Genomic DNA, 24,567 nt, shown 5'->3' with positions numbered 1-24,567 from the left:
AGCTGGATAGCCTGGTGGATTTGGACATAATAGAGAAGGTGGAGGGCCCCACCCCCTGGGTGTCCCCCATAGTAGTGGCACGAAAACCCAAGCAGCCCGACGCTGTCAGGATCTTTGTTGACATGAGGCTCCCAAACAAGGCCATCAGGAGAGAAAGACACCTCACCCCGACGATAGACGACATCATTGCAGAGGTACAGGGTGCTCGTTTCTTCTCGAAACTGGATCTCAGGGCGGGGTATCACCAGGTTGTCCTCCACCCCGAGTCGAGATATATCACCATCTTCACCACACATCGGGGGCTCTACCGTTACAAGAGGCTTAGCTTTGGTGTCTCCTCGGCGGCCGAGGTATTCCAGAATATAATCCGGGGTGCCCTAGCGGACTTGGAGGGAGTTCTGAATATAAGCGACGACATTTTGGTGTTCGCGAGAACAGAGGTCGATCATCTGCGGCGTCTGGCAAAGACATTTGATAGACTGCAGTCCTTGGGCCTCACCCTGCACAAGGAGAAGTGTGAATTCCTCCGACCATCCATAGAGTTCTTTGGTTTTGTGTTCAAGGAAGGGGGAGTGTCTCCTGATCCCAAGAAGGTGCAGGACATAAAGAAGGTGCAGCCTCCGGAGTCTGTGTCTGAGGTACGGAGCTTCCTGGGCATGGTTACGTACTGTGGACGGTTTATCAAAAATCTTGCCTCCAGGTCGGAACCGCTCAGGGCACTTATGAGAAAGGACACGATCTGGAACTGGGGCCCACTGGAGCAGGCTGCATTTGACGTCATCAAAGGCGCCCTGGCGGCTGACGACGCCATGTCCTTCTTCGATCCCATGTTACCATCGGAGATTATCGTTGACGCCAACCCGTTCGGACTGGGTGCCGTCCTGACCCAGGTAGACCCGGATGGAGGTGTCCGCCCAGTGGCCTACACCAGCAAGGCCCTGTCGGAGGTGGAACAACGATACTCGCAAATTGAGGGGGAGGCACTGGCGGTGCTCTGGGGATGCCGGCTCTTTCGACTCTATGTCCTTGGACGCCCGGTGACGGTCGTGACGGACCACAAACCGTTGCTGCCTATCCTGGCGGGGTCATCATCCAAGCCACCCGCGCGGATTGAAAGATGGATGCTCGCCCTGCTGGAGTATGAGGTCACTCTGGTCTATCGGCCTGGGGTGAATAACGCGGCTGATTACCTCTCCAGACACCCGGGGGCACCCGGTGGAGGAGACCCAGACCCGTGCACAGAGGAGGCCGAAGAGCATGTTCGGGTGGTAGTGGAGGCGGCGACACCGAATGCCATGCCTCTCCAAGAGCTTGAGGTGGCGGCAGCTGAGGATGAGTGTTTTAACATTCTGAAGCAGTCCATGCAGCAGGGCTCTTGGAAGTCGGTGCTGGAGGCCCTGGCAGGGTGCACCCAGGAGGCCAGGACTATGCTGGAGCAGCTATGGAAAGTCCGGAAAGAACTATCATTTTCACCATCCAGGCTCCTGCTCAGGGGTGATCGGATTGTGGTGCCCCAGTCGAAGGTGGGCGACGTGATTGCGCTGGCACATCGTGGTCACCAGGGTGCCGCCAAGACCAAGGCCCGCCTAAGGCTGAAGGTGTGGTTTCCGGAACTCGAGCGCAAGGTGGATGATTTCGTGGCGGCCTGTGTGTGGTGTCAGGCGGCTTGTCCACTGCAGCGGGAGCCGGAGATAGAGGCGATGCCTCGCGGGATGCGACCATGGGAGGTCGTCCATGCGGACTTCGGCTCCACCACGATGGGCACCCACTTCTTGGTAATAGTTGACGAGTACTCAAGATATCCAGAGGTGGAATTTGTGGATTCAGTAGCGTTCGAGCACTTTGTGATTGCCGTGGAGAAAATATTTGCGGCCCATGGATTCCCTCAGACGTTGTGCTCGGACAATGGGGCACCATTCCAGAGCGAACGCTTTTCGGAGCTGTTGGTGAGCTATGGGGTGGTGCACAGGAAGATCACTCCCCTGGGGCCAAGGGCCAATGGTGAAGCTGAACGGCTCATGAGGACCCTCAACAAGACCTTTAGAATTGCCATGGGGCAGGGACAGCCATTGCAGAGAACGTTGTACCAATTTCTGAGGGTCTATCGCACCACGCCCACGCATCCACTGGAGTGGCCCCGGCGGAGGCCCTGTTTAGGCGGTGCCCGCGTGGGTTGCTACCCGAAGTGGGGGAGAAGGAACCGGGCGTGATCGATGATCAGCAGGTCGAGGCTAACCGAAAAACACAGATCGAGCAGGAGAATGCTCGGAGAGGGCTTCGCCCACAACGACTGGAACCAGGGGACGAGGTCTTCATTCACAACAGACATCCACATGGAATGCTCTCTCTGCCCTATGAGCCGAACCGCTGGACGTTGTCGCGGTCAAGGGGTCCATGATAACTGCATCGGACGGCCGGTCTGCGGTCATTCGAAATGTCAGCTTTTTCAAGAAGCTACGGGATCCAAGAACCGACCCGCCTCCTGAGCCCGACCCCGGGGAGCTCCCAGAGGACACTGATGAAACACCGGGCCTGCCTGAGTCTCTGGCCAGACCAACACCTGTGGACAGATCACCCGTGCCGGAGGTGAGCAGGAGGTACCCCCAGAGGGCTGGGCGAGGGAAACCTGTTCACCTCACCGATTACGTACTTGGACATTTGGCCGAATACTGTATTGGTAATCACTGTTAGAGTAAGGGGACCCGGGTGGCTGGCAATAAAGGGGTGTTTCCGACAACGGGGAATGTTAAAATGTTATTGTTATGTTGCATCGTGTGCAGTGCATAGTTGTAGTGTGTGTTGTTTGTTCTCCTGGAAAAAGGAGGAGTGTGGCGCTGCCTGATGAAGGGCACGCACGAGGCGGCGTGACGTTGCACGTCGCCGCGTGAAACATAAATAAACGGGGCGTTTCCCGGCCGCGGGGAGCGACCGGGAAGCCCGAACAGTAAGGACGTGTGTGAGGTGTCGTCCTTGCTAGTTGGGGGCTACAGGACCGCATGGGGGCATGGACGAACCCTCAACAATGGCATGTATGCTTTTGCGGCTGCGCTGGAATGAGCTCATTAGTTAATGAAGCTGTGTGCTTCTCTAATTTTCACCTTTTTCACTTTACAATATTTCTTTCAAAAAACACCTTTGCTCTGGTTTTGCCAGGATGTTTAATTTAAAATCTGTTAGTAAAAGGTTGTCAGTTTCAAGCCTGACTACACACGCAGGCGTTCTGATTGGCAGTTGGTCTAAGCAGGCACAAATATGACGTTTTGAAAAACCGTTTATACAGCAGCAGGATTTCAAACTGAACACAAACAAGTTCATTATTAGGCTTGAAACTCCTATTCTTTCTTTTGTCTGAGCTCCAGTGCACTTTCACGCCTTCTTTCACCCAATGTTCTATAGTTGAATCAGCTTGAACCCTTTTCACTCAAGCCCTCCCAGAAGTTTGGAAAGTGGGACCTGGTGTGGAAATTCAAGCTTTGCTAGAAGCTGCTTGAGCAGACGTAATCCTCATAATTTTCTTGTTGGGGTGTTTGGTCATACACTGACTGGAATCACCTGAGAGCAACATCACAACATATGTTGTAACATGCAATGTAAGAACCTTAATGCAAGACTGCCAGCAACAACATGCCTTTGTTTAGGTGTCTCACTTTTCTGTGCTTTTGATTTCAGGTACCGCCTGTCAATGGAGATTGGTTTTGTTTTGAGCAGCAGATGCCGCAAGTTCTCCTTTTCACCATGGACGTCAACGCCCAAGTGGGTGAAAGGATGAAGTGCACACTTCAAATAGAACAGTGATTACGCTAACTCAATCTTGTATATGTTGCATGTGTGCTGCTCTGTGCATGGCATTGGTGTACCCGGTATTGAACTACTACCTCTTTCCTGATCTGATGAGATTCGATCCAGTCCATCAGAAATATTGAATTTGTCAACCGTAGAATAACAGGGGTCGCAAGTCCAATGTCTGCACACCAGCAGGAGAGACATAGGTCACATCTGTTGTCATGGTTATGAAGTTATCATTTCAGAAACAGTTACTTTACACTAAAGTCTGCCAATTCCACCGTATTGAAAAATGGCTGAGTGAGCATTCACATTTTGTTTCCTTACCATATTTGCATTTCAATAACAAGCAGAGGCGTTGCTAAGTGGGGACTAAGGAGGCTATTGCCTCTGGGTCTTTTGGTTGTAGCCCCAGATAGAAGCTCAGGGGCTACAACCAAAAGGCCAGCTAGCCTCGAGTCCCAACAGTCCCGACATTAGTGTAGCCCCGGATCTTTTCCAGACCTAGTAACACCCCTGATGACAAGGGAGAGAGCTGTTACATATGAAACTATATTTAAGAAGTGCCATCTTACGAAACAACATTTTTAACCACTGCAACGCCAATTAGCACCCAACGCACAAGGTGCATTCAGTCGGCATGCTCGGATTGTGGGCTGAAACTCACCATAATGGCCTACTTTCTGAATGAGCTGAAGGTCCCCCCCCACAAACCTCTCTCTTGTATGCCTACCACTCACTGCCCTTCAAGATCCTCATGGGACAACTCTCACATACCCGCACAACACTTACCATTTCAGCACTGCTGCCCCCGACCTCAACAATGCTCCTTCTACTTGATCACCATAAAAACAGAGAAGTATCTTGTATTCAAGAACACTTCCCTGATTTCCATGGTGCCCGTGTTTGCCCCAATTAGTTTATCTTCCCTGAAAAGGCACCCCTTCATGAAACGAAACATTTTTGACACACCTTTAGCACCTCGGCCGTGATGTCAGGGGTGCTAATCACATTATTTGGCTTCATGGAAGGGGGACTAGCGGGGGGAACACAACCTGTAATGCCATTAAGCCCTATACAAATGATAGGTTAATTATAACACCTCTGGTGCTCCCTGTCGTCCTGCTTCCAAGGTGAGCACGTTGCCCCTGAACTATCCTCCCGAGACCCTCAGTGAAGGCGCTCACTTCGCGTTGGGATTGCGGGGCAGGCGGCCCTTAACTCTTAATTGTGTTTCGTGAAAAGTTGCACTAGTTAAAAGTTCGATGCGGCCTACACAATAGTGTATTAGCCACTCCACTATATAAACTGTGGCTTCAGTGCTGTGCCACGCACTCAATTCAGGTGTTCGCAGATGTATGTTGTCTATTTACTGTGTATGTAATAAGTGTATTTTATCTACGGTTTTTGATTATATGAATTTCTCAAAATACTTCTCCAAAATAAGAATTCTTCTTTAATTAGTTGCATTGTAATTGTAATCGCCATTTATACAGTGCCCCTATAGCAAATGAATGCTATTTAATAGCCAAAGTGCCTCATTACGAGTCTGGCAGTCCGGAAACAAGGGTGCCGGTCAACTTACCGGCAAACTTGTTTCCGTGCCGCCACACTACAAGTCTGCCTGGAATGGGGACTTACCAAATCCGACCCCTGACTTCCCGCGCCGCGCCGCCGGCACTTGTAATGGCCAGGTGGCACTGGGAAGTCAGGAGCTGGAAATGCAGTTTGGGGGTCAGCAGCAACCCGCCGGTGGCCCGGCGCGTTACCACTGACCTCGTAATGAGGCCCAAAATATTTAAATGCTTACTAATAATTTGTGCATTCAACTTTTTTGAATGAAAGTGCATTTTCAAAACGAAATCTAATGACTTCATCGGTGATAAGATTTGTGTATTCTTTGTTTCCATTTATCAATCAAGAAAACACAAATTAACTTCAATGCACTGACATATCAAAATATTAAAATACAAACTGTAAACTAAATCGACATCAACGGCCTAAGAATTCCAAACGTATAGATAGGGAAACATCAACCTAACATTAGGTGGTCAACATTCCCAACTGCCTAGTTTGAAGCAAAAAGGGTGTTAGCATGGCTCTGACATTTTGGAAGGAGTGTAGGCCACATAGCTCCCAGAGATTTGACTCCTGGTCATGCCTTACAGGGCATGTGCACACATGTGACCTTCTGACACGAGTCCACTACACAGCCAGAAACATGCTGCTCAATTTAAGTTGGACAAATACGCAGAACCAACATGTTAGTCTTTTCCACACCCAGGTGAGGACTCATAATAGCATTTGTAGTTTCAAAGTAGTTCATGCGGGGGAGGGTGAATGTGAACAATGACCTCAGTAGGTAGAGACTGCAAATAGTTCCGTTTTATCCAGCATGTGATTCGCCATAGTCTTTTTGCTAATTCCAAGTTGATTGACGTGCAGTATTGAATCTGTGAGAGTGCCAGTGCCTAAACTAAAAGCGCTTGCCTACTTTCCGTCAAACATGGCAAAATGTACTCATTAAATAAGTAGAGGTGAGCTGATTTAAGCACCGCATTGACTTGGCGTTCTAATCAAAGGGGAGATGGCTGTCAAAAACTCAAATTTATCTCTGATCCCACTGGAGTGTGGAGGGTGCCTAGACAGAGAAGCCAAGATAGAGTAGTAGTTTATTGGAGCTCATGAAGATGGTCTAATTTTTCAATTAAGATTAAAACAATTGTCCTGCAGCCAATATCACACCTCATCCAAGCAATGAACCAGAAGATTGTCATCACTCAAATCTCCATAGTGTGATCAGTGTACCGCAAACCATACCTTTCAATTACCCGGCCCCAGGGTAAAACGTGGATGTTAATACTCTGAGGAGGCAGGAGCCATCCAAACCCGTTACCTTTTGTGCCGTAGCAAAAAATGACCCAAGACAAAAGGCTGTGGTGTTTTATTGCAACAGTAATATCATAAAACAATTGGGTACATTTATTTATCCAAACAAACACAATGATAAACAAAACTGTTATCTTTTGAGCACCGGGCCAGTGGCATCTACCTGACCCGTGTTGCCAACTTCTTCCCACAACTTCTTGGGCCCTGTTCGTTTCCCTGTTGTTCCTCTCTTCTTCCTTCTGTTAGGGTGGGTAGGTTTTGGGAAAAGAAGAGAGTGTTCTGTATATGCAGATGACTGTTAGTACTCAGTGCAGAGTACCAAGGAGAACTGGCTTTCCTCAGCTAGGCCTCCGTTTATATTCTCGTTTTGCCTGTCTGGAGGCATGCATAAAACTAGAGGCTTCCTGCACCATGGCCAGCTGCGCCGACAGCCATTTGCACATAGGTGCGTGGCCTGTGGACCTCTCTTCCTGCCTACACCTTGGTCCTGATGTTCCCCTATTGTTTTCTCCCCCTTCCCTGTAGTGTGGCAAGTGTTGTGGGAGGGGGGTGCTGGGAGATGCAGTGCTGGGCTGCCTTCAGCTGTTTGTTTATTGCAAGGGCGGCCAAGCAGCCCTTGTCTGGCGTCCTGTTCCTTTGCCCTGCCCCTGCTCTGATTATTTCCCCATGCCCTTGAGATCCCTGGGGGCCCAAGCTCGCGGCACCTGGACAACAATGGAGGCAAGAGGGAATGTCGATGTGGGATGCTAGTCCAGATGCAATTGTCAAGCATGACTTTGTTCACTCTATGAACAAGGAAGGAACTATTCCAGGCCAAAGCTCCAACGCAAACCCCCATAATTTAATGCAATTGGTCCACAGTGTCAAATACCTATTGCACTGATCAACTCATATATGAGCTCCTCTGACCTAGCCACAGATCTTTTTTAAGTTTGTGTCCATGCCCCTCAACAGTCAATTAGCCCACCTTAGCTAAAAATGTGAGGGCCCAGAAGTCAATTGTCCTGACTCATCGTAAGCTTAAGCAGCTCCTGTGGCACTTATATGGGGCAGGATGGGCAGGGTGTGAGTACTATGATGAGGGTTTACAGACTCAGTGAAATGAAGATTACAGTACTTTATCAGGGTATTACCACATCAGGAGCCCTTGTTACAGTCTACAAATATGAGAAATGACCAAGCCATCAGCAAAGGACATAGCAGACACATAAATGGCCAGCCCAATACTATTGTAACTGCACATCCTGGGTTTAAAAGAAAGCAGACAACATTGTTGAACACAACATGCCTTCCCTACCCAATTCAATATAGACCAAGTAAAGGGAGGTGAATGTGGCAAGGGAAGCTCAAGTTGCCTTCCTTCAGAAATCAATGATCAGATCCCCAAGGGATTCTCTGCATGAGGCCGACAAAGTTGGTGTGCTACTGAATGATTAGTGGAAGTGGAAATACCCGCTAATTCATAAGACTTCCCGAACATAAGTCCTATCCATTTACACATTGTGGCTACTGCTCGTATGAAGACGATACCCAGATCCTGGTCCGCCTTGATCTCACTGAACCTGAGTTAGCAGCAAGGTTCAGGGCCTGCCTCAAGGCCATGGAGAAATGGATGTGCAATAACTGGCTCAAGTTGAGCAGTGAGAAAACAGAGGTGTTAGTGGTGGCCCCCTCCCGCTGCATCTTCTCTTTGGCCTGTTTCCCTGGGTTCTCTGCCTGTCCCTTCTTCCACCGCAGTAAAATATCTAGGTGTGAAACTATCTGTATCTCTCTCCCTGGAACCCCAAGTGAGTGCTGTAAGTCAGCAGGGCCATGTCCTGCTGAAGCTCCTCAGAAAGGTCCTTCCCTTCGTTCTGGTCGAGCTTTGTGCCCCTGTGGTATCATCATTAGTGCTGATTACTTAATCCTTTTTATTCTTGGCACAGGCAGCCTATCTCCTGCGGTGGCTTCAAGTCCTTCAGAACTCTGCAGCCCGCTTACCCACTTATACTTCTCATTATTCCGCCGGTACGCCAGCTTCATTGTCTGCCTATCATTCAGCACATCCAATTCAGTATCCACTTAAAAACAGACAGTCTGGTGCACCCTGCGTTCTATGGTCAGGAGGCAGACTGGCTCCAGGAGAATTTCCGCCATATGTGCCTGGCCGAGCTCTCCACTCTTCAGATGCCTGCCTGCTGGTGGTTCCCAGATGCAGGCATAGCCGGACCGGTGGTCAGGCTTTTTCGGTTGCAGCCTCATCCCTCTGGAACTCTCTACCATGTGATCTTCGCAGCCTGTCTAATCACCTCTCCTTCCGGCAAGCTTTAAAAACTCACATTTTCTAATTGCTCTGTCTCTGTGTGCTGTTGAGCAGCGGCAAGATGCCCTGATGGCTTACGTTGCACTTTACAAATAAACTAATATAACTTAACATAACATAACTGCTAGTTGTGTGCATGTTCTACCTTCCCAAAAGATAAAAACAATTCACACTTTCTGAGGGAAGATGATCTTTATGGACAGTTTGGCAAGGCTCTTCAGACGTCCAATGAGCTTAGCCATGAACCAGTGTTAGCAAGTTCATAGTGCAAGACAGGCAACACCACCTATTGGCCTATATTAAAGGAGCACATTTTTGCCAGGAAGCAGGATGCAGCCGCCGAGTCGTGTGGATTGTTATATGAAGCCCTGCAAACCAAGGTGGCCAGATCTCCCCGATTTTAAAATTATTGAATGGACACCAGAAATAGTGTTTTATATGCCACCCATGACCATGTTCTCAGTTGGCTTGAATGGTGCCCCTGCAGGGCACCTAACATGGCTGGCAGGTCCTGTGACCGTAGAGAGGTCATTCTCTGGTGGTTTAATAGAATTCATATTTTCAAAAACCTAGACTCCAGTGTTTCAATGCTGTACAGATCCTCTCAGAGTGTTCTGGATGTCCTTCCCTCTGCCCACTGAGCTCTTAGTCTAGACACTGAAAACACTGCCTGAAAACCCCTTAACAGTAAATCCAGAATTCTAGTGGAGCTATAGGTCGAAGGGTCAATGCACCTTCCCAAACACCTTTGCTGGTAGGCACGCCATTGGTATACATATGACAACATGGAGATGGTCGTCTTGATTGTTGTACTTCTTCCACTATCCAAACCTCTTCCCTAAGGAACAGAGGTCATCCCCACTATCTCTAAATCATCCATCTCAACTGGGGGAGAGTTTGCAATGGCATCTAAGGCATCCTAAATGGAGAAGGTAATGGGGCCAGACTTGAGGCCCTGTCATCTCACCTTGGGTACAAACTGAGGGAGCCAATCTTTTCTTGGCCATTGCGGGGCCACCGGCAGTATATGCTGACTTTTCTCCCTGGTCTTGGTTACTATCCATAGTATTAAGGGAAACAGTGGCCATGCATAGGACAGACCAGAGGGTGGCCATCTAAAGGAAGATCTACTCCACAGTCCAGAGGTTCAGGATTCTGTGAACAGAAAAAGGGAACTTGATAGTTGGATCTTGAAACAGACAGTTCCACCACTGGTTTTCCAAAATTCCATGGCACTAAGCTGAACAGGAAACATCTGACTGAGCTGGTCAGCTCTCACATTGTTAAATCTCCAAATATGGGCTGACAAGAGAGAGTTCATATGGGACTCTAGGATCAGAGCCACCAGTTGGGCCAGGGTCTGAATGTCAGCTCCTCTTTGGCGGTTGATATATGTAGCAGTGTCTGTTCATACCAATTGTCTCTTACACTTCAGAAGGTGTGGGAATGTCCAGAGTGCCTCACACATCTCCCTTAATTCTCTCTAGATGGATTGCTGAATTTCATAGGTGTCGGGTGCTGTAGGGCAGTGCTGCCCAAAGTTGTGCTACAGAGCATTGGCCTGCTGCAAGCCACTAGCCCACTCCATTTTGAGAGAAGAGTAGTAAGGTGAATGTGTACTACCATCCAGAGTCTTCCTCAACTCTGGAACAAAGGGAGCTGAGACATCCCCCTTTTTCAGGGTTCAAGGAGAGTCGAGAGGACTCCTTTCTTTCCCCATCTTGAGTTGCATAAAATGTTCTCTAAGAATATGAGCTGCCTCATCTGATTAACTAAGCATAGCCAAATTTGAGCTGTGGTTTGAGTATCCCTCAGCTGCCCGTAGAGCATTACAAGCTGTAGATGTAGCACCAATGAGTGAGGTAATTCAGTACTTATCACTGAATATTTGCCATATAGCTCTCCCTATTAGAGCGTTTATATCAAGCTTACCGCCTACTGGCTTGATTGCAGCCCCGACACGTAGCTCGCGCCCTTCTAGAGGAGCCGCAATCACGTGTCGTATATAGCATCGTTGCTCAGCAACGCTCCGATGCGGCGAGGTCAGTCTGCTATCGGCAGACCGAGAGAGTACTGTTTCGGTCCGTTCCCTGTGATGGTAAGCTTGATATACACGCTCTACAAGGAACGTTGCGTTTAGTAACGCTTTTAACTACTAAGGCTCCTAGATAGACATTAACACATCCTCCTGCTTACAGATACAGCGCTTTCAAGTTATGCACAACGCTGATTTCGGTGGAACAGTTCGTTTTTTGACGATTACAGCTCGAATTCTGTTTGCTACATTTTACTTACCTATTACAGGTAAATGACAATTTTCCTTAATATGGCTTCACTGAACCAGAGCTTACTTTATCACTGATTGGTTCCCCATTTCTTTTTTTCTTCGGTCCACCTTCTGCTTCTGCAAACATTACTGCTGGGTATGATTTAATTTCATACGTTTACCTTACATGATGTTTTGTGCTATTTTTGCCATGTTTTCACATGCATTTCATACTTTTATTTTATTTTATGTGTTTCATACGTTTATTTCATATGTTTTTGCAACATTTAAATGTATATGTGATGCTTACATTGTTCAGACTTGCCCTGATGAAGGAATATCTATTCCAAAATGCATTGGCACAATGTAGGCTGTTTATGAAGTCACTTGTGGCAAACTCTTCCTTACTAAAACACTGCTAGTGACTACCTTCTATTTTTCCAAAAAACTTTGATTTGACAGATAAAATCATTGTTGGAAACCAACAGTATTTCTTTTTTTTTTTTTGCAAATCACCTTTAAGGACTATACTGAGTGTTCAGAAAAAATTGTAACTAATTAAAACCCAGATTGGGATTCCAGAGAGCGGCTGTATGACTGGGTAATTCACCTGGTCTCTTGCTTCTATTGTTATTTTAGGTTGGGTGTCTCCAAACCTTTTTACAGCCTGCTCCTGCATGAAAAACTACTTTTCAAAAGACTGATATTTATAAGAAACTTTGTCTATCAATAATAAGAGGATCAATGTTCCAGTGGTGCCCACTCATTTTGCTTCCAGCAACAGAGAATGGGACAATAAGAGCCATTAAACAGAGCTATTGTAGTTGTAACATTAGGATGTGGTCCCTAGGAAGGATTTAGGAATTATGCAATAGATTTTTTGACTGTGGCTATATTCATTGTTTCAGCTCAGGTTATGTAACAGTTATGAAATCTATTGGTATTATGGCTTTACAAAAAGGAATAATCTCTTGGTTTTACAATAATTAATATTTTCTGAATGTTGCAGCAAAATCACACAAGCTTTGTAAAACACTATGGATTGTTTTGTTTTTTTGCTTAATTGTGTATTGAATTGTTTCTTTAAAATTGTTGTAATCTATAAGTGTAGTATTGCTGGAATGTGAATGCTGTCATTCCAATGTCCTTCAGCTCTGCCTTCTTTCTACAAACAACTATAATCAAGGGTGTTATTATTTCCCAATATAATGTATGGCCCTCGGAAGAAAAAAGGGCTGAAGCATTTTTGTGGAGTACAGCATAGCCGAATGTCGAGGTGAACGCTTTAATCGTGAAATATCCACATGGGTACAATGTAACTAAACATATACGTGAATACTCTGACTATTCGTGGAATGCCTGCCTATTCCGTCACCAGGAGGGCTTGAGAAGTCTCTTCTGTAATATGAAATGCAAGTCGGTTAATTTTGCACATGTGCGTTGCAATGGTGGCATTCTCTCATGTGCATGAAGTTCCCAAGCAATCAAGGAAATCCATACTGTTGACACATGCGTCTTACTAGAAAAGCATGTGCAGGGCAAACAGACACTGAAGTTGTGCTGTAGGACAATTGGGAGGAGTCAAGAAGGACCAAAAGAAAATTCACCTACTTTGGGGGTTGGGGGGGTTATTGTCAGAGATCGCCCTCTAGTGCCGGGCGGGGTGACCACCTTTGAAATACGTTTTGTGTGCATCTACATTCAAACTAACTCTGACAAGAACATGGCTCTCAGTTACAAGCAGATGCTTTCGGGTCAGTGTCAACAATGGTTTGTTCTATTTCAGAGCACACTGGGTGTGCTTGACAACTGATCTTTTAGGCAGTGGAGCACAGAGCTTGTGGTTTTCAGCCACAGCCTGTGTGCGCACAGCATGCCTATTTAATCAAGGCCCTAGTCGGAGCTTTTTTACGTCCTGTACCCCATGCAATTAGGGATACCCCTCCTGCTACACACATGCTTTGTATAAACAAAGTGCTGCATGGGCAGAGAGTAACTGGGCTTGCAGTATGCACGGATGAGGAGGCAAGCAGGGCCACAAGAGCCATGCATGTGGCCCCTATTTGAGTATTCTGTTATGTGTCTGCCCGACACCAGCCACACTGTCAATATTAGTGCTGGCACTCAGCAAGCAGACATGCAACAGACCAGTGTCAAAATGTGATGTGCTGTTGCACAGTGCAGCAGATGTAGACGTTGCCGTGCAACTGCCACAGGTTCTGGGGGTGTGTGACAGGGGTAAACAGGGTCTTTATTGATCCAGTGACTGACACTTTTTTGCTAGGGACAACGCACAGTGCCAATATTGGGTTGCTTCATAGAGATGTTTCCTGTAATGCTAATTATACAATGTGAAGTAAAACAAACATTTGCTGCAATCGTTTCACTAAGGCTACTTTCCCCAAGTATGCAACCATCTGTTAATGACTTAGGAAATCCCTAGCAGCATATGTAGCGCTTTGAGGTCATACCAATGATACATAAGGCGCTATATAAATGCCAAGTATCATAACATAACATATGTATGCAGTACATAGCATTATTTCTTTCCCTGAAGTGTTCACCTTAATGGATTGAGCTTACCTTTGAGATACATGGAAACATCTTCTAGCTGTGGTATGTTATCTTCTCTATATCCACAGTGCTTGGTCAGCAGTGGGAGGTTTTTCAGATATTCCCGACAAGCGTGAGTTGGATAGAGTTTTGTGAGTTCCTTGAAGATTGTGCCCCAGGTTTTGATTTCTTCAGGTGTGTACTCCACTCTAGGAATTGGCTGCCCGCTAATAAAAGAACAAAATAATAGTCACAGTAAGGCACAGTTTACATTAGTACAATTCAGTTCAATAGTCATACATACATTTTTAGCCCTCTAATCTTGCACAAGTTAGTGTAATGTCGTGATTTTCAATGCAACAAAACATATGTGGGGTTTTGCTTACTTTGGGCATAATTCACAAATGTTTAGCACGGAGCAAAATAAGTTTGCACTGCAAAAATACCCTTTGCACTGTGCCTAATTCACGAATGAAGCAAAGTGACTGCAAAAGTACTCTTTACACTACGCTAAATGGGCGTAATGCACAAAAAAAGTACTAAGTCTGCACGCAGATTTAGGGCCTAATTCATAGAACGTTTAGCGTGGTGCAAAGTAACTTTGCACTGTCAACAAACATGTTGAACCGGGCTTAATTACCGAAGTCGTGCAAAGTGTTTTTTTGCAGAGAAAATTCACTTTGTACTGCAAAAGTACTTTTTGCACCGTGCTAAATGGGCCTAATTTCAAAAAGCACTAAGTAGCATGGACAAAGTGCTTTTTTAGTGAATTAGGCCCATTGAGCACAGTGCAAAGAGTAGTTTTGCAGTGCAAAGTGACTTTGCTCCACTCTGTGAATTGAGCCCTGTGTAAAGTGCATTTTTACAGGGCTAAGTCACTTTGCTCCGTGCTAAGCATTCAGGTAATTAGGCCCTTAGACTCCACAACATTGCTGCGAACAGCAGCTGACATCTTTGTAGTATCAGTCACGTATATCAATGAGACGTCAGCAAACAGTGGACCTATTCCAACCTAAATGTTACAGATATTTTGGATAATCAAAAGGATGCCATAAGCAAACAAGCAACAGGAAGCAATCAGCTGGAACTAGGTCTGATCAAAGCCATCACTTAACTGTGCTTTGTTCAGTTAAATACAGTGAAATCTGCAGAAATGACTATAGAGCAAACTGATAGCAACCCCTAAAAAGGGTCTAGTCACTTGCAAAACATTGCAGTCGGATAAAGCAAGTAAATGACAAAGGCCACCTCACTTTCACTCCAAAAATCATAATTGGCTTCGTGCACAAACAAACAAACTGCTAACAACATATCACAAAGTGCATTCATACAAGTCAGCAACTGGCTTGTTAGAGCTGAATGTTACCCTACAAACCAAGCTCCAAGAATGTGGGAAAGTACTGGGGATGTCCCCCATTCTCATTCCCTCCCACCCTTGCCCCAATCCCCAGAAAGCATGAAACAGTCTTGCAGTGAACATGACAACTGTGCAGATCAGCAGAATAATCCCTTTCTGCTCTCCTTATGTGTTTGAGTCTCTCTTCTAACATCAGCTAATCTGAACTCTTCTTTAAGCACCAATCCTCCAATGCCATATGTTCCTGATGCCGAAGGTCTTCATTTAAATCATTATTGAGCATTATATGGTAGTCAGAGTGGGTACCGTGTGCCTTTTACTCATAAAACCCACATTCAAAGAAGTGTTGTGTTTAACAATGTGCCCCTTCACCCATGTGGGCTGACGTTTAGTTTTATGCTGTAAAAGTATCAAAATGTATTTGTATTTTGTATTTTATTTGTATTTTATAAAGCAGCTTAAACCAAGGCGCTGTACAAAGGATCAAAAACGGTACAATAAAAATGAATAAGCAAAACAGTACATAAAACAACCAATCAGGGATATTGCAGCAGATGCGGCTTCAACGACCCACGGAATAATGAATGGACAGAGATAGAGTGGAGAAAGTAAGGCAGAGCATTCCAGTAAAGAGGAGCAACAAACTCAAAAGAGCGAGAACGAGACTGGATTCAAGGAGGATGAGGAGCTGACAGTAAAAACTGTGAAGAAGAGCAAAGAGAGCAGGAAGGAGTATAGAAAAATATCAAGGCAGTAAGATAACTAGGAGCAAGACCATGAAGAGATTTGAAATTAAGACACAGAAAATTAAACCAGATTTGAGTATGAATGGGTAACCAACAAAGAGATGCAAGTGAACAAGAAATAGAGGCCCAAAACGGGAGACGACATAGAAGGAGGATAGAAGAATTGAATACGGATTTAAGAAGAGCAAAACGAGATTTGGGGAGCCCAAAGAGGGCAGTAGAGCAATAGAAAAGTCTAGGAAAGATTAAAGAAGAAATTAGAAGATTAAATGTGCACCAACAAGTTGTAAATACCTTAAAGTAGTTGGTTAAAACAATTGAGAACCTGCTCTGTGCTAAATGTAGATTTACCAGTCGGACACAGGGCCCATGCCCCCAGGCCTCCCTTGCTATGCCTCTCTCCCATCAAAGACAAACAGCCAGGCCAGCACATGACATTCCTTTGGGACCTTACCTTTTTAGTATGAGTATGCCTCACCATCAGACCATTTGCAACTGCAAGTGATTAGTGATGGTAATAGGTCACTGGTAGTGACCATTGCTTTGACACTTTTTTCTTAGAATTATACAAGGTTTTAATTTGCCATTTAAGTGTGATAGTTGAATTATTCGAAATTATGGGGGCACAATAAGCTGCAAGCTTGCATTTTACTTTGTGTCTTTGTGAGATGTTTTTGTCATTTCTAATTCATTTTCATTCTGGAACTTCTAGGTTTGTATTCACGGTTGGGGAAAATAATCTGCATTCATAGTGTGTCAGTTTCCAACTAATGCAGAGTGGAAAACCTGATGGTAAAAGCGCTTCCTGTATCATAAAGGTAAGGATACTATGCCCCCTGCACACTATCAAGCTTTAAACAGTCGAACTTTCAGATATTCAATATGATTTCAGTAAAGTAAGGGTAAATATGGTTAGTTTAGTTGTATTTTAATATATACGAGAAAATGAATTTAGGAAAAAGCTAATAAAGAAGTAATCCATTAATCAATGCAATATAATATTGTAATCCATGGCTCAACGAGTTTTGGGTCTTCATCCCTTCACCTGGAGCGAAAGTCACCAAATATATTAATTTATGAATGGAAGAGAAAGAAAACAATTCGCTACTAACTGTTCTTACTGAGCTAGAGATGCTAGAAATACACATGTTTGTAATATTAAATGAATTTACCTGAGGGTAAAGAGAAACTTCCACAGACCCAAAAACCTTTGTGGCAGGGCCGTGCTTCCCCACTGCACCTTTAATTTTATGGAATTTCTGACATTCAAAAACAGCAATATGCCCCGATTTCATAAGAAATGTGTGCCAGTTAGAAACCTTTTCTGTTTGGTAAAAGCATGTACTGCCACTTTTTACACCTGCAGGATTTTGTACTATTTGGCAAGTAAAGTTGGAGAGCAGAGCAGACGTAAGACGTTTGCCTGCGCTTCCAGGTCCCCCTGTCAAATCTGCATCTTTTTCCACCAGCTAGCAGAAAAGCACTAGATAAGTATGGACTCTGCCTGACTTTTACAGCTGGTAAAAGTAGGCAAATCCCAAAGGAATCCTTTGTAGAACGCTCCCACAATTGATAATTGTGAGAGGCATGTACACCTTTCCATAAACATAGCAGAAAAGTGAAGAGTGACGGCTTTTCCCTGTCTCTGTATTTTACTATTTACTTTTCCACCTGATGTTGAAAACAATAGAAATTGCAATGAAGGGCCCTTTTGCCCAAGAGTGTAAATAGAACGGCTCCTGTCCATGCAATTTAGGATGCAAAACAATATTACCAAAATACTTTTTTATCAACATGCTTCTACAATAAAATATACATTGTCAAGTTGGTTCATCATGTGACTTGGACAGTTTTAAAGTCATCTGTACAGTGTTGAGAGGCAATGTTGGGTGCACTGAAGCTGAGTTGGAATAAGGGCTGAGGCCCACATTGCTCAGTCCATGCAGAGGAGAGAAGGGGCCATCCTTGATTCGCTCAAGCCAGGCCAAGAAGACACAATGAGGGTGTGTGTACTGTGTTGGAGTGGTGGTAACGAAGGAGTGGATGTAATGTGACTGGGGGGTCGACAGTGGAGGGGGAGTGGATGTAATAGAAAGTCAACAGCAGATGGTACAGGAAGATTGGTAGATTGTTGTTGCCACACTATTGTTCGAGCTTTTCTTTTGCACTGGATTTGTACTGGTTTATAGCTCAATGATGGCATATATGTTGAATAACAGGTGCACACCTTTTATTCTTGGGTCATGATGAAACGTTTGTTCAGGGGTCTGCTGTGTACATGTGTCACTATTAATGCTACTGCAATAGTTTTCCCTCCTTGTCCCTTTCTCTCTCCCACTCACACTCTTCAATGTACCTCAGTCTCTCATCCTTCTCATCACTCCTCCTCTCTCTCTCCACATGTCACTCCTCATTCCTCCCTCATTCTTTCTTCATTGCTCTTCTCTCTCCCCAAACGCACTGACCTTTTCCCTTTCTCTTTTCCCAGCCAACCTGGCTGTCCTTCTCCCTATTATCTCCACATTTCTATCCCTCGCCCTCTTCCTGCCTCTTTATCTACCTGCCTTTACCTACCTTCCTCCATCTCTTTTTCCTTTCCCTTCCTCTTCCCATCCATCTTTCTCCCCTCTGTGTCCTTCTATGTTTCTCTCTTAGGCAGCAGCACCCTCTGTTTGTACAGAGAGTTCTGCAACCAGTGTGTTAACATGCCATGCTATATTAGTGGAATGTAAACCTATGGCTTTTGAGGTAAACAAGTTATCTACAACAGTTGGTTGCTTATATCACAATACTGAGCTATCATAATGGTGGCTGGTCTCTGTGACTTGTAGATACAATGCAGATCATTGCAGCCTGCTATGCCCTGTATCGTCCTGGATGGTACATGCTAGTACAGTCCCTATTAAATTCTACCCTTGAGGAGGAAAAATATAATTTAAAGTTTGGATCAGGTTCCATGCCTCACCTCCAGCAAAGCACAGGACTTGTAGTCCTTGATACGATAGAGTTATATAGAAGTACTGCACACATCATGGTGCATGTATGAACACATCCTGGAACAGTCCAAGAATGAATGTTTGTGGTTGAATGAGAGAATGTTGGAGGAAGATAACTGGTATTGGCAGAGTCATTTCGAGCTTGCAGCTGAAGGAGAAGGATGATACTGCAGTCAATCCTTAACAACTAAAAAAGGAATCTACCTCAAAGTGCCTGGCAGTGACTGATCCTTTATTTCAGACGGCAGCGTCCTAAAAAAGGGGCAGGGGGCTGTATCTTGTAAGGGATTGCGTCCTGCAGAGGTCCTTGGTCCTAAAGCGGAGTGAGGGCAGGCGAGGCTTCTGCCCTGAAATGAAGGTTTCTTGATTTATGATGCAAGAGAGGGTGCAGTGATCGGGAGGGTGCTCTGCAGCCAGGTGGTGGAGAGCATGTGGGTGCGTTCCCCAGGAAGGGGAAAGGGCGTGATGGCAGTCAATTATTCTAAGAATGTAAATCTGTAGGTGTATCAATGCGCTATATGTCAGCATGCTGCCTTACTTCTGCAGATGAAGACGTGGCCACCAAACAGAGAGAGGTTACTAGGCATATCCCATAGAGAGTTGGTGAGGATTGGGATCAGGGGGTGGTCTTACTCACCATTTGAGAGAGAGAGTTAGGGCGGCAGAGAAACTGCAGAACAATCACGAGAGAGTGGGAGGAAGATGAAAGGGGACAAAGAAAAAGGGAGGGTTGACAGATGAGATGGACAGAACAAAACTAATCAGAATGAATGAGAAAGGAAGGAAAGAAAGAATGGAAAATAGTGAAACGTAGAAAGTCAAGTAAGAAAAATGAAAGAGAAAAAAGGAGAAACTAAAGAATGAACATACAACTACGAAGGAGTGGGAGCAGCGAAGGTCTTCAGTGCAAAATAATGTTCAAAGGCTAGCCAAACAGATTTAGCCTGTCCACCAATCAAGGCTCATTGACAGCTGATAATCAGCTTGGTGCTACACTTGCAAATTTTGCAAGATGCGTGCTAACACGTCACAAAGCCTGCAGCAAGCAGGAGAGGAGCCAGCAGCCCTGCCGTCCAGATCTGCAGTCAGACTTTTTTCGTATTTGTGAGAAAAGTCTCACTCTAAGATTCACAACGGTGGAAAAAAGGACACTCCTGCCCCTGTTATTCAATGAGTACAGTGGCAAGTGCCTCTTGTGCCTCCGGTGTATTCGGCGCCTATGCCCTTATATACCAATTAATTATGTGGACCTTTTTATCAACATATTGTATCATCTCCCGTTCTCCACAGCAGTTCTATGCAACGTTTTTCAGCATATTAGCTTCCCTTATTCTAAAGTGAATTTGACCCCGGACCCATTTTCATCTCCTTTTTGTGCTAGGTAAATTATTCAGATTTGTGTCTTTAGCTCTAGTATCCTTTTCAAATGAAATTTCCTTGCGTAATCATGCTGTATGACATATTGTGTCCCGCACAACTTCCCCACTACTCCCGGACACCGTGTTCCATGAACTTGCCTCGCGCCCACCCTTCTTCCGCCTACACCCATTGCATATCCCTCGCAACTTCCTCGCTACTCCCTGACCGCGTGTCCCTCGCTTCTCCCGGACCGTGCGTTCCCCTCTCTCTTCTCTCCTCCTGCTCCCACGCGCTCCATTCTGTTCTTCTACACTGCCTGCCCTGTTCATTTGATTGCCCTACTGTTCCATTTCTGCCATATTTTTGCCTCCTTTAGGTTATCACTTGTCGACTTCTCTGCTCTTGTACATCGTTTTGTTGTTTTCCGCACTGACTGCTCTGTTTTGAATTATACTGCTTTGTGTTGTCCAGTGGTATTCCTCCCTCCTCTAGTTCATCATTCGTCGACTCTCTGCTCTTGGTGTGGTTTTTGTGTTTCGACTAACTGACTGCCCTGTCTTACATTGTACTGCTGTGTGTTCCGCTGCATTCTTGCTTCCTCCAGGTTTATATTTGCCAACTACTTTGTCCTTTTGTTTTTGGTTCTTGCCTTCTTAGTAAATTGTTCCTCTTTGTAAACTGTTCAACTATTGTCTGAGCTCTTGTCGCCTCAGTAAATTGTCTACTATTGTCTCGTCCCTCTCTGTCTCATCTGCTTGCACCCCTCCTTGTGTCCTCCCTTAGTGTCTCCCACCTACATTCTCCGCCACCCCCACTTCATCTCTCCTCTTCCTGCTCTCCTTATTACGTTTGGTAGGTAGAAGTTTAAAAGGGACATCCTGGTCTCCAATCCAGCCCTCCCTATCGCAGACACCTATACCAGTGCTTCCTACAGACAAACCTTCACCGACATCCTCTTTGTCGTTCCCTCGCCAGACCTATGGACTCTTCATATGGTCTCTGTGCTTTCTCCTTTCTCTTCTTCTCCCATTAATGGTGGCACCCGTTGGGAGGTCCTCCTGTCCCCCTTTCACTCATCTAAGGTCATCATTAATGTTCACCTGAATGGCACCGTCTTGGTCCAAGGCCCTTTGATAGGAGCTTCCTGCACCTCATCAATTTCCTTTCATTTCCTGCTGTCCCTTCTCCACCCTCCTCGGCTTCCTTGCCTCCCCCCTCTTTTTCCTCCTCGGCTACCTTGCCCTTTCCTCCTCCTTCCTCTTCTGCCCCCTCTCAAGCTCGTTCTACACCTCTGCATGCATACCTCTGATGTGTACCCTTCCCCGGAAGTCTTTCAAGGATGGCAACTTTTTGTATATTGCCACTCTGAACTCTCACTCAACTGTCAAACTGTCAATTTACTTTCATTTCCTGCTGTCCCTTCTCCCCCCTCCTCAGCTTCCTTGCCTCCCCCTCTGTTTCCTCCTCGGCTACCTTGCCCTTTCCTCCTCCTTCCTCTTCTGAGCCCTCTCGAGCTCCTTCTACACCTCTGCATGCATACCTCTGATGTGTACCCTTCCCCGGAAGTTTTTCAAGGATGGCAACTTTTTGCATATTGCCACTCTGAACTCTCGCTGAACTGTCAAACAATCCTCTAACATCTGCTGCCTCCTGGAAGAATTTGACCTCAATGTCCTCGTTCTCACCGAGACATGGTTCACGGCCAGCTCTGTCACAAGCTTTGACACTCTCCTCCCTGATGGCTACAAGATCCTCCCCGCGCCCAGACCCAACCGTTCTGGAGGGGGTGTAGCCCAGATCTTCCCAGAGTGGATTCCTGCCTCTGTCATTCCTACGCAGGCCTACTCCTCTTTTGAATGCCTTGTCTGCAGGTTTTCTCTCTCTCCTGGCCACTCTCTTACTGTGGCTACTATCTATCTACCACCTGGTCAGATCAACTCCTTCCTCTCTGAGTGGGCGGACCTCTCCTCCTCCCTCCCTCCTGGCCTTGACCACTCAACTCCTCCTTCTTGGAGAGTTTAACATCCACATGGATGCTTCCTGTCCTTCCTTTGGACTCTTTCATGACCTCTCTCTTTCTATTTTCCCCTCACTCTGCAGGGCACACTGTGGATGTTCTGATCTCCTCAGCTCTTCCCCTCTCTATCCCTCTCACCACTCATCTCTCCTGGAGTGATCACTTTCTCCTTTCCTCCCATATCACCCTCTCTACCCCTCAGGCCAAGCAAACTCCAGCACAGCCACCTACCTTCTCGGTCATCCGACCTATGAAGCGTGTGTCCGTTGAGGCTTTTTCCACCACTTTCTCTCCCCCACCTCCTCCTCAGACTGACTCACATCCTGACACAGTCCTTTTCATGCTCCGCTCTGCTATCTCTGATACTCTCGATATTCTTGCCCCTGTCATGAGGATCCGCTTGAATCCCAAAGCCAAGAGCAACTCCTGGTACGACTCAGACCTTGTTACCCTTAAACGCAAGTGCAGGGTGGCTGAGAGGAAATGGTTTGCTTTGTGTGCATCCTCTGACAAACTGGGCTGCCGCCTCCTCCAAAGACAATACTGGCTCTCTGTCCGCACCAACAAGATAGCCCACATCCAAGCCAGCGTCTCTGCAGCATCCAACAACTTGGCCGAACTCTTTAAAATCTGCAAGGAGCTGGCCAATCCTGCTGCAGTCTCTACCTCTCGCGTCCCCTCCCAGGCCCTCTGCAAGGCGCTGGCCTCTCATTTCAACTCTAAAACTCAGGACATCCTGTCCACTCTCTCATCCTCTCCTCCTCCTCCCCCTACTGTCTGCTCTACCTTGGGCCCCCATGTGGCCACCTCTCCTCCCTCCTTCTCTGCCTTTCTTCTGTTCTCCTCCGACAAGTTTTCTAGACAAGTCCGATCTATGAAAGTCTCTTCAAAACAAGCTCTTCCCTGTTCTAACAAAACCATCAAGGACCACATTGACACCCTCGCTCCTGCCCTGGCTGACTTCTGCAACCACTCTTTCACCACTGGAGCCTTCCCTTCCCCCCTCAAGCACTCTCTTGTGCACCCTCTTCTCAAGAAAACCTCAGCTGACCCGTCCTGCCTGTCTAACTATCGTCCAATCTCCATCGCTCCTTTCCTGTGCAAACTCCTGGAAAAGCTGGTCATCGCCCAGCTTAATCCTCACACTGAATCTGTTGGTTGTCTCCATGACCATTAGCCTGGCTTTAGAGCAGCCACAAGCACGGAAACTGCTCTCCTGAACATCCGTGAAGACCTGCTCTCTAATCTTGATTCTAATCTCGCCTCTGTCCCCATTTTACTCAATCTCGCTTCTGCCTTTGACATGGTCAACCATGCCATTCTGCTCAATTGTCTCTGTGATGACGTGGGTATCACCGATCAGGCCCTGGCCTGGATGAGCTCATTCCTCTCTGGTCGACCCTCCCAGGTCCAACTTGGGTCCTTCCTTTCATCTATCTCACTCTCTACCTGTGGTTTTCCCCAAGGGCCTTACCTCTCTCCCTGGTTGTTCAACCAATACCTGCCACCTCTCACCCGACACGTAGCCGCTCTCTGCTCCAACTTTCAGTGCTATGTGGATGACAGCTCGTTTTCAGGCTCCCCTCTGCCACCTCTTCTCCTTATCTCATCTCCGACTGTCTGTCTATTTTCCAGGAGTGGAGTGCCACCAATGATCTCTGCCTTAATGCCATTAAGATGGAGATTATCCTCATCGGCACACTTGCACCCTCCTTTTCTGTCACTCTCTGGCCATCCTCGATTGGCCCTCTTCCTGCTCCCACCTGTGAGGCTAAGATCCTCGGGGTCATCTTCGACTCCACACTTTCCTTTTCTCCTCATATCTCTGACATCTCTAAGAAGTCAAACTACCAACTGCACCTCCTCAGAGGTATTCTTCCTTTCCTCTCCTTCCCCCAGAAGCTCACTGCCTCTAGAGCTCTGGTTCTCTCTAGACTAGACTTCTGCAACAGCCTCTTTCTCAATCTGTCTACTTCTACTCTCTGACCTCTGCAACTCATCCAGAACAGGACTGAGAGACTTGTCCTTGGCCTCAAGCCCAGGTATCGTATCTCTCCAGCACTGAAATCTCTGCATTGGCTCCTAGTGGCAGCAAGGATTAAATGCAAGACCCTCTGCATTGTCCACAAGGCCTTCTGGGGCCTGGGTCCTCAATACCTCCAACTCTCTCTACATAAATACCTTCCTACTCAAGCTCTTTGCTCCTCCACCTCCAACTCCCTCAGGGTCAGTCGCTTCTCCAAGCAACGAGTTGGTGGAAGATCTCTTTCTTCGACTGGGGCCTCCCTCTGGAACAGCC

The 24,567-nt window shown here is 46.4% G+C and overlaps 1 protein-coding gene across 1 annotated transcript in view; it reads right to left on the bottom strand.

Moving 5' to 3' along the window:
• The window catches only part of TPH2 (tryptophan hydroxylase 2), a 745,039-nt gene that overhangs the window by 258,035 nt on the left and 462,437 nt on the right, over positions 1-24,567 (bottom strand). The window contains exon 6 of the mRNA XM_069627755.1: positions 13,824-14,020. Coding sequence (XP_069483856.1) covers positions 13,824-14,020 — 197 coding nt within the window. The remainder of the gene's footprint in view (positions 1-13,823; positions 14,021-24,567) is intronic.

Source organism: Ambystoma mexicanum, chromosome 12, assembly GCF_040938575.1.
Source record: "Ambystoma mexicanum isolate Mex_15411 chromosome 12, UKY_AmexF1_1, whole genome shotgun sequence".
NCBI classification, from domain to species: Eukaryota; Metazoa; Chordata; class Amphibia; order Caudata; family Ambystomatidae; genus Ambystoma; species Ambystoma mexicanum.
This window is presented reverse-complemented; position numbering and strand designations above follow the sequence as displayed.